Below are 13,798 nucleotides of genomic sequence, written 5' to 3'. Positions count from 1 at the left end.
CGAAAACAGGGGTCCTTTTAGAGCGTTTTGCTCGTTTCTACGAAATTTTGACAAATATTCCATACAAAATCGGGTTCTTCGACCTGTTTCATAAATAAATTCCAGAAATACTAAGAAAACCTTCTGAAAATGATATTGAATCATTTCACACGGCTTGTTACTACCCAAAGAATGTTTTTGCAGGGCAAAACCTTGTCACTTTTTGGAGAAAAACCCAACTTTTTTCCCTAGGGCTAATCTGGGCCTCAAATCCAAATGTAGCACACTGCTTTTAGCCCTTCCATGGGACTCTCTAAGACGCGATGGAATTTTAACCCTTTTTTTGTACGCACCTCAGCATCGGCAATAAGATGCCACCATTGAAAACAGAGATCCTTTTGGACCTTTTTGTTCGTTTCTATAGAATTTTGACCAAAATTCCACGAAAAATTGGGTTCTTCGACTTGTTTCTTAAATGGATTCCAGAAATACTATAAGAACTGTTTCAAAATAGTACTGAACAACTTCACACAACTCATTAGGACCCAAGGAATGTTTTGGCAAGGAGAAACCTCATCACTTATTGGAGAAAAACCCAACTTTGCTCCGCGGGGCCATTTTGGGCCTCAAATCCACAGGGTATAGCACATCGCTTTTGGCCCTTCCACGGGACTCTTTGGGACGCGTCAGAATTTTGACCCGATTTTTGTACGTACTTCAGCGTCAGCGATACAATGCCACCGTAAAATAACATGAGTCTTTTTAGAGCTTTATGTTCATTCCTACGGAAGTTTGACCAAAATTCTAAGAAAACCCGGGTTTTTCAGCCTATTTCTCGAATAAGTTCCTAAAGCCCTATGAGAACCTTCTGAAAATAGTATTAAACAGCTTCACACGGCTCTTTATAACCCAAGGAATATTTTATAAGGAAAAACCTCACCATTTTTTGGGAAAAAAAAAACTTAACTCTCCCTGGGGCCAATTTGGGCCCCAAATCCAAAAGTTATAACGCACCGCTTTTAGCCTTCTATGGAACTCTCTAGGACACTTTGGAATTCTTACTCAATTTTTTACACGCACTTCGGCATTGGTGATATTATGCCACTGAAGAAACAAGGATTCTTTTGGAGCTTGCTGCTCATTTCTACATAATTTTGATGAAAATTCTATGAAAAACTAAGTTCTTCTGCTTTTTTTTAATCGATTCCTAAAATACTATGAGAACCTTCTGAAAACGGTATCGAACAACTTCACATGGCTCGTTATGACCCAAGAAATCTTTTTACAATAAAAAACCTCACATGTTTTAGAGAAAAACTAAACTTTTCTCCCCGGGGCGATTCTAAGCCCCAAATCCAAAGGCGCACAACGTTTTTTGCTCTTCCATGGGACGCTCTAGAACATGTTGGAATTTTGACTTGATTTTTTGAACGCACCTCAATGTCGGCAATATGATGCCATTGGAAAAAATAGGAGTCCTTTTGGAGCTTTCTAATCATTTCTACGAAATTTTGACCAAAATTTTAAGAAAAATCGAGTTCTTCGGCCTATTTCCTAAATAAGTTCCCAAAGCCTATGAGAACCTTCTGAAAACTACATTGAATAACATCGTATGGCTCGTGACAAACCTAAAGAATGTTTTCACAGGGGAAAAGCCTCACCACTTTTTGAGGAAAAATCCAACTTTTCTCCCCTGGTCCATTCTGGACCCCAAATCCAAAGGTTGTAACACACCATTTTCGATCCTTCCATGAAGTCTTTAGGACGCGTTGGAATTTTCACATGATTTTTTGCACGCACTTCGGCATTCGTAATATGATGCCATCAGAGAAAATAGGGGTCCTTTTAGAGCTTTCTGCTTATTTCTATGGAATTTTAATCAAAATTCCATGAAAGATCGGGTTCTTCAGTCTGTTTCTAGAATAGATTCTTGAAATACTGTGAAAACTTTCTAAAAATAGTATCGAACAACTTCACACGACTCGTTACCACCCGAGCAATGTTTTTGCAGGGAAAAACCTCACCACTTTTTGGAGAAAAAACCAACTTTTCTCCTTTGGGCCATTTTGGTCCTTAAATCTAAAGGCTATAACACACCGCTTCTGGCCTTTCCATGGGACTCTCCAGGATGCATTGGGATTTTGGCCTATTTTTTGCACACACATCAGCGTCGGCGATACGATGCTACCAGAAAAAATAGGAGTCCTTTTAGAGCTTTCTGCTCGTTTCTACAGAATTTTGACCAAAATCCTAAGAAAAACCGAGTTCTTCGGCATATTTCTTGATTAAGTTCCCAAAGACCTATGAGAACCTTCTGAATACAGTATCGAACAGCTTCACACGACTCGTTACGACCCAAGGAATGTTTTGGCATGGAAAAACCTCACCACTTTATTGAGAAAAAACATAACTTTTTCTCCTTGGGGCCATTTTGGGCCCTAAATGCAAAGGTTATAGCACATCGCTTTTGGTCCTTGCATAGGACTCTCTAGGACAAATGAATTTTAACCTAATTTTTTGCACGCACCTCGGCACCAGTGACATGATGCCATCTGAAAAAATAGGAGTCCTTTTGGAGTTTTATACTCATTTTTTATGGAATTTTAACCAAAATTCCAAGAAAAATTGTTTTCTTCGGCTTATTTCTTGAATAAGTTCCCAAAAACCGATGAAAACCTTCTGAAAACGGTATCAAACATCTTCACACGATTCGTTATGACCCAAAAAAAGTTTGGCAAGGAAAAAATCTCACCACTTTTTGGAGAAAATCTCTAACTTTTCTCTTTGGGGCCATTTTGGGCCCTAAATCCAAAGGTTATAGCTCACTGCTTTTGGTCTTTCCGTAGGACTCTCTGGGACACGTTAGAATTTTGACCCAATTTTTTGCATAAACATCGGCATCGGCAATAAGATGCCACTAAAGAAAACATGAGTCGTTTTGGAGCTTTTTGCTCATTTTTAAGGAATTTTGACTAAAATTCCAAGAAAAATCGAGTTCTCCGACCTGTTTCCTTTTTCCTCTAGCGACTGTTGCATGGTTTTTTTGCCATTAATGATGCTTTGTGCTCAAGAGGATTTCACATGGTTTCTTAATGCCTATCTAGTCAAGCTGCCAAGACTTCTAAGCATCTATTTCTTGATTGCATGTAGGCGAAACAAGTTTGGCACCATTTTCATTGTATCCTTGGTTTGAAGCATGTTGCTTTTATAATCCCTCAGACTTTACTTGTTCACTAGCAGCGTTGTGCCTCTTCTCAGAGATATGTATGAGTTCTTCTTCCTTACTTAATTTGTGGCATGTTTGGAAGGCTCAAAATGCTTTCAAGTTTGATTTGATGGCATTTTCTTTTATTGTAGTTTTTTATAGGGTGGTATCTAAATTCAGGCTCTCAGATTAAGGAGGGGTGCAGGTTATTGAGCAAACTAGGAGGTTGATTGGATTAGTTTCTTGGTTACAGCTGCTGCCTAGAGTGGTGAAGCTAATTGTGGATGGTTGTTTTAGGGGAAATCCTGGGTTGTCTGTTATTAGTGGTGTTTTGCACGATCATGGGGGTGTGATCATAATGGCTTTTGGTTCTTTTCTTAGGCACTAGCCGATCCTTTATGCCGAGTTGTTGGTTGTTTGTGAGGGTTTGGAGCTTGCTACTCAACTTAGTTATTATGTGCTTGAGGTAGGGTCACTGTGGTCTCTTAAGTTGTCCATAAATTTTTATTCTTTAGATTTAAGTTTAGTTCTAGCTACTTGCCACAAAAAAAGAAACCAAATTCTTTCACTTATCTGTTTTATTCTTATATATTAATTTTTACTTTCTCATCACAATTCACAACTAGTCATACTCTAAGACCCTGTTTGGGATTGAGGTTGGACAGTTGTAGTTTTTAAGTTACAATACTAAAGTATTTGGTAAACATTAGCTCTTGTAGTTTAGAAGCTAGTTAATTTGATTTTCTACTTATATGATGAAAAGTTTTTTTATATCTTTATTTTTTTTTTTAAATTATTATTTAAAAAATATATTTACTATATACTATTAACTTTTATTTCACAGTTACAATTTTTTTTACAGTATTTATAATTTAAAAGTTACAGCACTTTAATACCAAATACGGCTTAAATACATCCTTATTTCGTTTTTGCCACTTTCTTTTTGTCAGTAATTGTACATGGATTTTAAAATACGCTTGTTACAACTTTACAAGTCACATCCTCTATTAAAGTATTATTACTTGCATACTAGGAAATATTTGACAATGAGTACTGTTGCATACCCTAAAAATTCATCATTAATAAAGTGATATTGTGTAGTAGCACTACTCCTTTAAAGATTTTGTTACCCAAATTTTTGGAATTATTTTAAGAGTGAGTAATACTACATATATTAATAACTATATTGAGTTGTTTATTGTAATAATATCTTCGGCAAGGAAGCATTTTATCTAAAACTTGTCTTAGAGAAATTTGTAGCTTATTAGAAACTTCTATTTACACGTTGAGGACTCCAACCATAAACCTGAAGAGTCCAATGTTCAAACATTACTTGGTGGAAAAAAACTGAAAATTTTATAATTGTTATAAGTAACTAGTCAGATTGATGATAATCAATGAAGGGCAAAATTAACTTTATTCAATATTGAAATACGCTGTATATGGGGAGGTATAGACATAGGATTCCTGGAGTGATTAAGTACAATGATATTAAAGATAAAACGTAGTGTTCGTAAAGGCAACGGCACAACAGTTTTCTTTGCAATATATATAAATAATTCATGTGATATGGAGGGCTCTGTAACAGTACATTATATCGTGCAATAATATTATTAGCCAAACTAATTTGGTGTTTCATGCACCGTGTTTGACCGGGAATCATAATTTGGCTTATTACTACTGACGTTGCGTGAGAATCCAGTCGCGATGTGAAATAATGCAATCACTATCCCTCGCATTTATATATTAATTAACCCAATCGAGACCTTGAATTGTGTAATTTGTGTTGGATCAGCACGTGTATGTGCCACGGACTTTCAGGACTTTGCTTGATCGTCATCCATCACGTGCAAAAATTATATTCGACAACACATTTATATTGCACTATTTATTTTGTACAATAATGTTATACTTACTTCAAATTTCTTATGTGTCACCAATCATTTTATTGACAGATCTCATATATTAATTGATTTTATTATTAATAATCAACTTATACCCAATTAAGTGGATGACATATAAAATGCATCATTTGGCGAATATCTCAATTGATTATCTTAATGGAATAAGTATAGCATTATTTCATTTACTATTCTCTTCAATTCCTTCCTTACTTCGTATTAATCTCACCTTTAATTTTGTGACCTTAACAAGTTTGCATAATAAAAAATTTTTAAAATATTATGACCGACTAATCGAAACTAAAGAAATTAAACCTCACAAAATACATACATGTTCTTTCTTATTTATATATATTCTCTAGTACAAAGCCATATGACCTAATAGTGAGTTAGCACGAAAAAACATACGAGTGTCCACAAGAGATAATTTTCGTATACAAATTCTTAGGCATGAGCACCCACATTTTCTAAAATACATATTCAAAGTTTCATAACATTAAATTAAAAAATGTTCTTAATTTTTAAAATGCACATTTAAAATTTTAAAATGTTATAATAGATTTTACAATGTTATAAAATAATTTTTCAACAGTTTATATTGTATTGTTGTAAAAGCCTTTTAATTTATAGTATGTTATGATTAAATTGTAGACCCCGAAACGGAAAAGAGCACTGTGTTGTATTGATGATTCTACATATGTATATGTATCGAGCTCGGATCATGTATCATGCATTCAATGATATCACACACTCCCAAAAGAGAAGAAATTAAATAAACAAATGATATATTACGTATTGAAAAACTAAACTAAAGAACTCCTCTTCAAACTTGCACTGAATTTGATGCAATGCACCCCGGCTTTTGAAAAATCGGAGGACACTCTGTTCAGTGGCAGGGCGATCGAATGGATTATAGATTCATATTCATGTTTTTTTTTGTTTTACCATAATTATATATACATTTATAAACTTATTTTTTCTATTTTCTATTATAGTATTTGTTTACGATAGAGGTTAATTAAGTAAACTTATTTTTTTTAATGTGGATCAAGCCAAAACAAAATAAAAAGACATTTTTACATTACTAAACACATATGAAATATCATAAAATTAGATTTGATTTTCAATTTTATATATACAAAAGATCATTTGGAGTTCTTGTCGAGAAGCTTTAGAAGAATGCAAAATCACTTTTCTTACAAATAATTTTGAAAAATATGAAAAAGTTTTCAAATTTCGATATTGAGAATAAGTTTTATTCTTAAAAAAATTTCACATATATCATCACATGTATTACATAAATCCAAAATTATCATTATTCAATTTAGAAATAAAAACATAAAGGTAAACATTATTATAATGAGTTTTTATTTTATATTTATAATTTTTTAATAACTCTTATAATATTTATTTGTTTTACATTCCTACAAGTCTTCTATTTTATTTACATAATTTATGTTTTATTTTACATTTAATGTTGATTTACAAGTTTTGTGTTGCATTTGTAAGTTTTTATTTTGTTTACCAATAATATATTTTTTACCACTCCTATATTAATTTGCTTGTTTTACCTTCTATCTATAAGCCATATGTTTTATTTACTTAATTATGTTTTATTTTACACTTAATGTTGATTTATAAGTTTTATTCTGTATTGATAAGTTTTATTTTATTTACCAATGATATATCAATTAGCCACTCCTATGTTAATTTACTTATTTTACTTTTCATATACAAGTCTTATGTTCCATTTACATCATTTATTTTTTATTTTACACTTAATGTTGATTTATAAGTTTTATATTATATCTATAAGTTTTTTATTTTATTTACAAATAATTTATCAATTTACTAGTCTTCTGTTGATTTAGTTGTTTTATCTTCCATCTATAAGTCTTATGTTCTATTGACACAATTTATGCTTTATTTTACATTTAATATTGATTTATAAGTTTTATATTATATCTATAAATTTTCGCATTGTTTTCTAATATCAGATCAATTTACTGTTCTTATGTTAATTTGCTTATTTTAACTTCAATTTACAAGTCTTCATTTAATGTTTGATTTTACAATTATGGTTGATTTTTTTTCCTTTTTTTGTAATTTTTTTTATTTTCTTTACCATTGACCCACCAATTTATGTTTCTTATTTTAATTTACCTATTTTACCTTCTATTTACATCATTTATTTTTTTTTATACTAAATGTTGATTTACAAATTTTATATTTAATAATAGGTTTTTCTTTTATTTACTAATACTACATCAATTTACCATATTTATATTAATTTACTTATTTTACCTTCCATATATCTTGTTTTAATATATATTATTCTTTTGTTGTCACACACACAAAAGGAATGAAGGAATAAAATGAATTCCTTTCATTCCTCTCTGATTCTGACTGACGGTGTGTGTATAATTGTACACAGACAGATACGTGAATTAAAGTTTGTAAAAATAAATAAATAATAAAAAGTCAAAATAGTACATAATTAATTGACAGTTAAGCAGTTTTTCTTCATTCTAATGAGGCGAATTTCGGGATTAGGGTCTCCCATTCAACGGACATTTACCAAAGACTTTTTATGCTTCATATACTTTTTCTCTCATCCATGAAATTTATCAGAAGAGACAGATTTGATATTCATACTAGCTCATTGTCATATAGCAACCTAGTAGCTCTATCTAACAGATTTAGATATAATTTTTCTTTTTAAAATATTATTTATTTAGGGCAGTTTCTTTATTTCTGTTCCCATTATCGATTGCCATTCCTTCATAAACCAAAGCTTGAGAGTTGACACTGATCCATGATCCATAATACAATACGATACATTAACCCACCCCCTCACGCCCCCACCGCCTTTCTTACTCTCAATAAAAAGCTATTATAACGTAGCACACCGTGTCCTTGAAGCTAAGAAATTGGCCGGCCGCCTCGGTGCTTTCCCTTTCATCGTCTTCCGCTTGTCTTTTTTTTTTCTGTCTTGCAGAGAAATATTGCATCTCCACCTTTATTTAAGAGGTCTGATACTCTTTTTAACTCTTCATCATTCACTTTTACATGCGTTTCTTTTTCATCATCTTCTTCTTCTTCTTCTTCTTTCCCTTGTTTTCTCCCTTCTCATGAAGGCAACATACAGATCATGCTCTATTTTGAAGTTAAGCACATACATAATAGGTATAGAGAGAGTCTTAATTTGATTCATCAAATTCTTAACATTTTCTTTTTACCTCAAAATGTTCATGTTAACCATTAAGATTTATTTTATTAGTGAAATATGGAGTGAAATCTGTTTTTTTTTTTTTTTCTTGCTTCTGCTTGGAAGATCAAATGAAAGCTTATATAATAAAGGCTGCAAAGAAGCACTGTTATCCGAAACCAAACTCCCCTTTCTTCAAAAAAAAAAAAGCCCCCCCCCCTTCACTGAGATCTTCAACCATAAATTAATGCTGGAATAGCACTATACATGCTTGAAGCAACCTTCCAGTATTTCTGTTTCTGTAATCTTCTAAAGAGACCCTTCAATTTCTGATCTATTTACCAGCTTCTTATATATGTAATGGAAAAAGAAAAATCATAAGGTACATGCATGGTGCATGCATGGAAGTTTTTGAACTAGATTTTCAATATATAAAACAATAGTTAAAACTGAATTAAAGAAATAAGCATATGCTTTCACTTGACAGAAGTATTACGCGCGACTTCCCGCATCGCGGAATCTTGCCTCCAGTCATAAGGTGCGTGAATTTTCACATAGCTAGGCATATATTGCATCTAATTAATTTAAGCAGCCTAGTTTGTATTGTTGAATCCAGGACCAACACACACACACACATATAAATATATCTATTAGAATCGTGTATGTTCATGTGTTTAATTGATTAATTTTATAGAAGACCGAGCGATCAATATTGTAGATCGAGGATGATGGCAGGAAATGGAGAGTTGTCAGTTCCTCCAGGATTCCGATTCCATCCAACTGATGAGGAACTCTTATATTATTATCTGAGGAAGAAGGTCTCTTTTGAAGCCATCGACCTAGACGTCATAAGGGAGGTGGATCTCAACAAACTCGAGCCTTGGGACCTCAAAGGTGAAGCCTTAGCTATAATTGCATACATATAATATATATTTGCATGTAGATGTTGATGATGTTGATATGATATATTTTTATATATGTATGTTAGAATGTGAATTTACATTAATTGATTACTTACCCGGCCGGTTATTGATTACAGATAAATGTAGGATTGGATCGGGTCCTCAAAATGAATGGTATTTCTTCAGCCATAAGGACAAGAAATATCCAACAGGAACTCGAACAAATAGAGCAACCACAGCTGGGTTTTGGAAAGCAACGGGGAGGGACAAGGCCATTCACATCACCATGGCCAACGTTAACTCATCTAGGAGGATTGGCATGAGGAAAACGCTTGTCTTTTACACAGGACGTGCGCCTCATGGCCAAAAGACTGATTGGATCATGCATGAGTACCGCTTGGACGATGATGAGTACTCCTCCTCCTCCTCTGAGGTAGTTCAGGTAGGTATATGCACATATATGCCAAATTAATAAATGGTTCATATTTTCAATTTAGGAGACGCGCGTGTGGCATGATAATTAATTAATTAGTGTCTCATTAAATACACTCTATATAATCAGTATTCAGAATTAACTAATTGGCCTGGTTCATTAAAAGCAGGAGGATGGGTGGGTAGTCTGCAGGGTTTTCAAGAAGAAGAATCACATTAATAGATCATATTTCCAATCAGAGGTTGCTCACGAATACGATCAAGAAGAACACATCATATCTAATAATAATAATAATTACATAATGAAGACTAGTGCTACTGCTTCCTCTGCAGCTCCAGAGCCAAAACAAAGTCGTCGTCGTCATCTGCAAGCACTGTATCATGAATGTAATAGTAGCTTTGATGGTTCCATGCATCTCCCACAGTTGTTCAGCTCAGAATCAGCTGTAATTACCCCCTCCTTTATTTCACCTATGATCTCTTTGAACAACATGGACATTGAGTGCTCCCAAAACTTGTTGAGGCTAACAACAAGCGTTTCTGGGTCTGGTTCTGGACTCATGCAACAAGCTGCACATGATCAGAGGTTCAACGGTGACTGGTCTTTTCTAGATAAGCTTCTTACATCGCATGTGCATCACAGCGCCCAGCAGCAGCCGGATCAAATTAACTCGCATAGCAAATGCAACCCTTCGTCTTCGTCTACAGTTGTTGATCATGTACAAGTGGCTTCGTCATCAACTCATTATCAGAAATTCCCATTATATTACCTTGGCTGCGACGCCGAAGACATTATGAAATTTTCCAAGTAGGTCAGAGTTGAAAGTATGCATTATGCCTTATAAATTTAATTTATCGTACGTATTAGGCCTTGGGACAGACAATTTTACTTCAATTAATTATACTGCCGCATGCAATATATGTATTAATTCATTTACTTTTCTGAAGGTCTATCTTTAACCAGTTTGTTGAGTTTATTGCTTTGAGTATCATCAAAATGTTTGCAGGTAGGCTATTAATTAATTAATATCAAGTAATCCGATTAACGGTTCCAGCGTGAGAGATCGCAATGCACATTAATTCTTGAAGGAATAATTCTTTGGTAAAAATTATCATAAAAACATTTATATTGTATCATCAAGAATCAATAATTGAATACGCGGAAGTGAACTTAAATCCATAACAATCAATTACTCTCTATAACCATGTGATTTGTCTTTCAAATCAATACCTTTTTCTAGAGAATTTTTTTACTTTCTCTCTACACTCTCTTTGTTGATGAAATGTAAGAAAAAAAAAAAAGAATGTTGTATATAATTTGGGGGACCACAATCACTTATATAGAAAACTTCTCTATTATCTTTAGGTATTTCTATTTTAACCCATCGTAAAAATAAAAACTATCCTCAAGTCTCTACACGATAATTTTCTTTAACTTGAGATTCTTAATTGGAAAATGCTATTTTGACAAAAGGGGGAAAAAGTGGGTTACAAAATTTTGATAAAAGTATGAAAAGATTGAAATGTCTTGACAAAAATTAGGTTGATGAATAACTACTCTGAATTTTTATACTTTTATGCTTTGTCAAAATTTTCCCAATTTCTTTGTCAATCTAGCATTGTTGTTTTGCCTGGTTAAAAAGACCAAATAAAGTGAGAAAAATATAGGTATTGCAGATATGGCACATGTTTGGCTTTTATTGTACGGAATACAAATAATTTTATTTTTATTTTTAGTTTTTTAAAATTTACATTAAACATTTCCTCTATAAAAAAAAAGAGTAATGATATAATCACAAACTCTTATACAAATTTATTTTGTACAAACTGATGTGACATTAATTCATTAGTTGAATTAAATATCTCGACTCACCTGATGTATTTCTATTATTTTATACTTTCATTCAACTAATGAATTAATGTCACATCAGTTTGTACAAGATAAGTTTTTTCAAGAATTTGTGATTGTATCATCACTCAAAAAAAAAAATGGCAATAAACATTCTATAATTTCCCTATCCATAAATTTGAAGTTAAATATGATAAGAATTAAGAATCAGACAATAATAACGAAAACGAAACAATTAATTATCTCCATCTTAATTATTAATTAAAAATTAAGCGAAGTACTGTTGATAATTAAAAATATTTTCGAATATTTTAGAACTTTCACCTAATATCATGTGTAAAATTGATAATTTCCCGATTTCTTAATAATATACTTTTAAAAAACGTTTGTCAACACAATTAGAGTGTTAGATTGTCCAATATAATGATTAATCACTTATTTAATAACGTAAATGCACTTCCAAATTCACATGCACTAATTAGAAGGTAAGGGTTGTTGGATTGAGATAAAAAGTGGGCGCTCTTCCAATTTCATTAAAAAAAATATTAATACTTTTTTTAATTTCACTACAAATAATACTATGTATCTAAAATTTATTTTTATTCTTAGTAAAGTAAGTGATTCCTTCGTAGATAATATATATATATATATATATATATATATACACACGCGCGCGCACTTGGCTTTAGGCGCTAAACTTATGATATTTAATTAAATTTGCATTATTAATATTATCATTAATAGTAATAGCATTGTATGTAATTTGTTTCCTAATCAATACATTATTACCATGGAGAAGGAGCTGATCATCATCACAGAGAAGGAGGAGGAGGTATACGTATACTACCTGCTTTTATTTGGACCACGATATCAATATTAATTAATCCTGCTATTAACCCTGATACCATGGAGCAAGGACCAATGTGTGTAACAGATTTAATGTCTAAATACGTGTGTAGAACATACTCTTGGTTTCAAGTGGTTGTATTAATTCATTAAAACCATAATTTTGTGATATTAGAATTTAATTAATTAATTAATTTATTATTAACTAATGATGACCTGAACAAGAAGATGTGGAACATACGCCAGCGGAGCCAGTACTACCGGAACAACTGGAAAAAAATGGAGTCTTATATTTCTCGTAATGGCATGGCTGGCTCTGATATCGGCACTTCCACTCAAGTTCGACTTCAGCAAGGACGACGGTGCTTATGGGTTGTTCTTTTTCTTTCACATAATGCTCGTTGTGATGATAGCTCTTGTCACTCCACTTGCACTCTGGATCATTTATGGGTTAGAGTCTTTTCTATAATCCCACCGTATCCCGACGCCTATTAAGAGTGTGTGTGTATATATAAGAATAATGTGTTTTCACCTGTCAAATAATGCCACGTGGCATTTGTTAATTTAAAATTTTTTTTTTTAGTTTTTTTTGTTCGGTTTTTAGATTTGAAATTTAAAACCAAAAATTAAATCAAAATATTCAGTTTATATTGAACCAAATCATTTGTTTTTTTTTTTTTATTATTTAGAAAAAGCCACCAAATCGAAACAAAAAGAAAAAAAAAAGTTAACTTTTCAGTTCCTGTTTGGTTCTGCCCATGCCTAGTTAAAATAGCAAGACACAACATCAACTTGCTAAAATGAACTATAGTTTTTACTATAATAAGGTTATTTGAACTCACTAAATTTCGCTCATACCCATCTAAAATATAGATATTAATTATTAAAATTAAAAATTTTAAAATCTCAACATTATTCTTTACCTATTTTCTCTCTCTACTTTAAAATTTATTTTTTATTTTTTATTATCACATTGTACATTTGAAAATCTCAGTTTCATTCTTTTGGCAATTGATTCTTTTCTTTTCTTAGTAAATCAAACTTGTTTTTTCTTTTTATTACTATTCTTGTCCTTTTGCTCATTTTAGATTTGTTGTTTTAAAGATAAATATAAAACTCGAGAAAACTTTTAGGATTTCCATGATTAGTGAAAATTGATTGATATTCTATATTTTATGGTAGGTTTTTTACCTCACAAATTGTCATAGCCATTGTGAACTTGATTTAGAGAAGTTGAGAAGCGAATGTCAATATGTATTTAAAATTGAAAGATAAAAGTTTGAATTATCAATAGTGAAATTGAAGAATTGAAGGAAAAGGAGTAGTAGTGTTAATTAAGTAATTTTATCAAAATCAGTCTTTTATTTCACTCATATTTCTACCATTTATATCTGTCATTTATATAAAGGATAAGGATTCAGTACTGAGTTTTTTTTTTTTTTAACTGAACACTGAATCAATAATTATTAGGTAAGA

General features: G+C 32.0%; 1 protein-coding gene across 1 annotated transcript; it reads left to right on the top strand.

Annotated features, from left to right (window-relative positions):
* The first annotated feature begins 9,018 nt into the window (after positions 1–9,018).
* On the top strand, positions 9,019–10,439 carry LOC18031547 (protein SOMBRERO). Its single transcript, XM_024190989.1, has 3 exons — positions 9,019–9,187; positions 9,333–9,631; positions 9,795–10,439. The coding sequence occupies exons 1-3, from the start codon at positions 9,019–9,021 to the stop codon at positions 10,437–10,439; spliced, it is 1,113 nt and encodes a 370-aa protein (XP_024046757.1).
* Positions 10,440–13,798: the final 3,359 nt, after the last annotated feature.

The sequence above is a fragment of the Citrus clementina genome, unplaced genomic scaffold (assembly GCF_000493195.1).
Source record: "Citrus clementina cultivar Clemenules unplaced genomic scaffold, Citrus_clementina_v1.0 scaffold_9, whole genome shotgun sequence".
Lineage (NCBI taxonomy): Eukaryota > Viridiplantae > Streptophyta > Magnoliopsida > Sapindales > Rutaceae > Citrus > Citrus x clementina.
The sequence above is the reverse complement of the archived record's forward strand: the minus strand, read 5'-3'. Positions and strand labels throughout refer to the sequence as shown.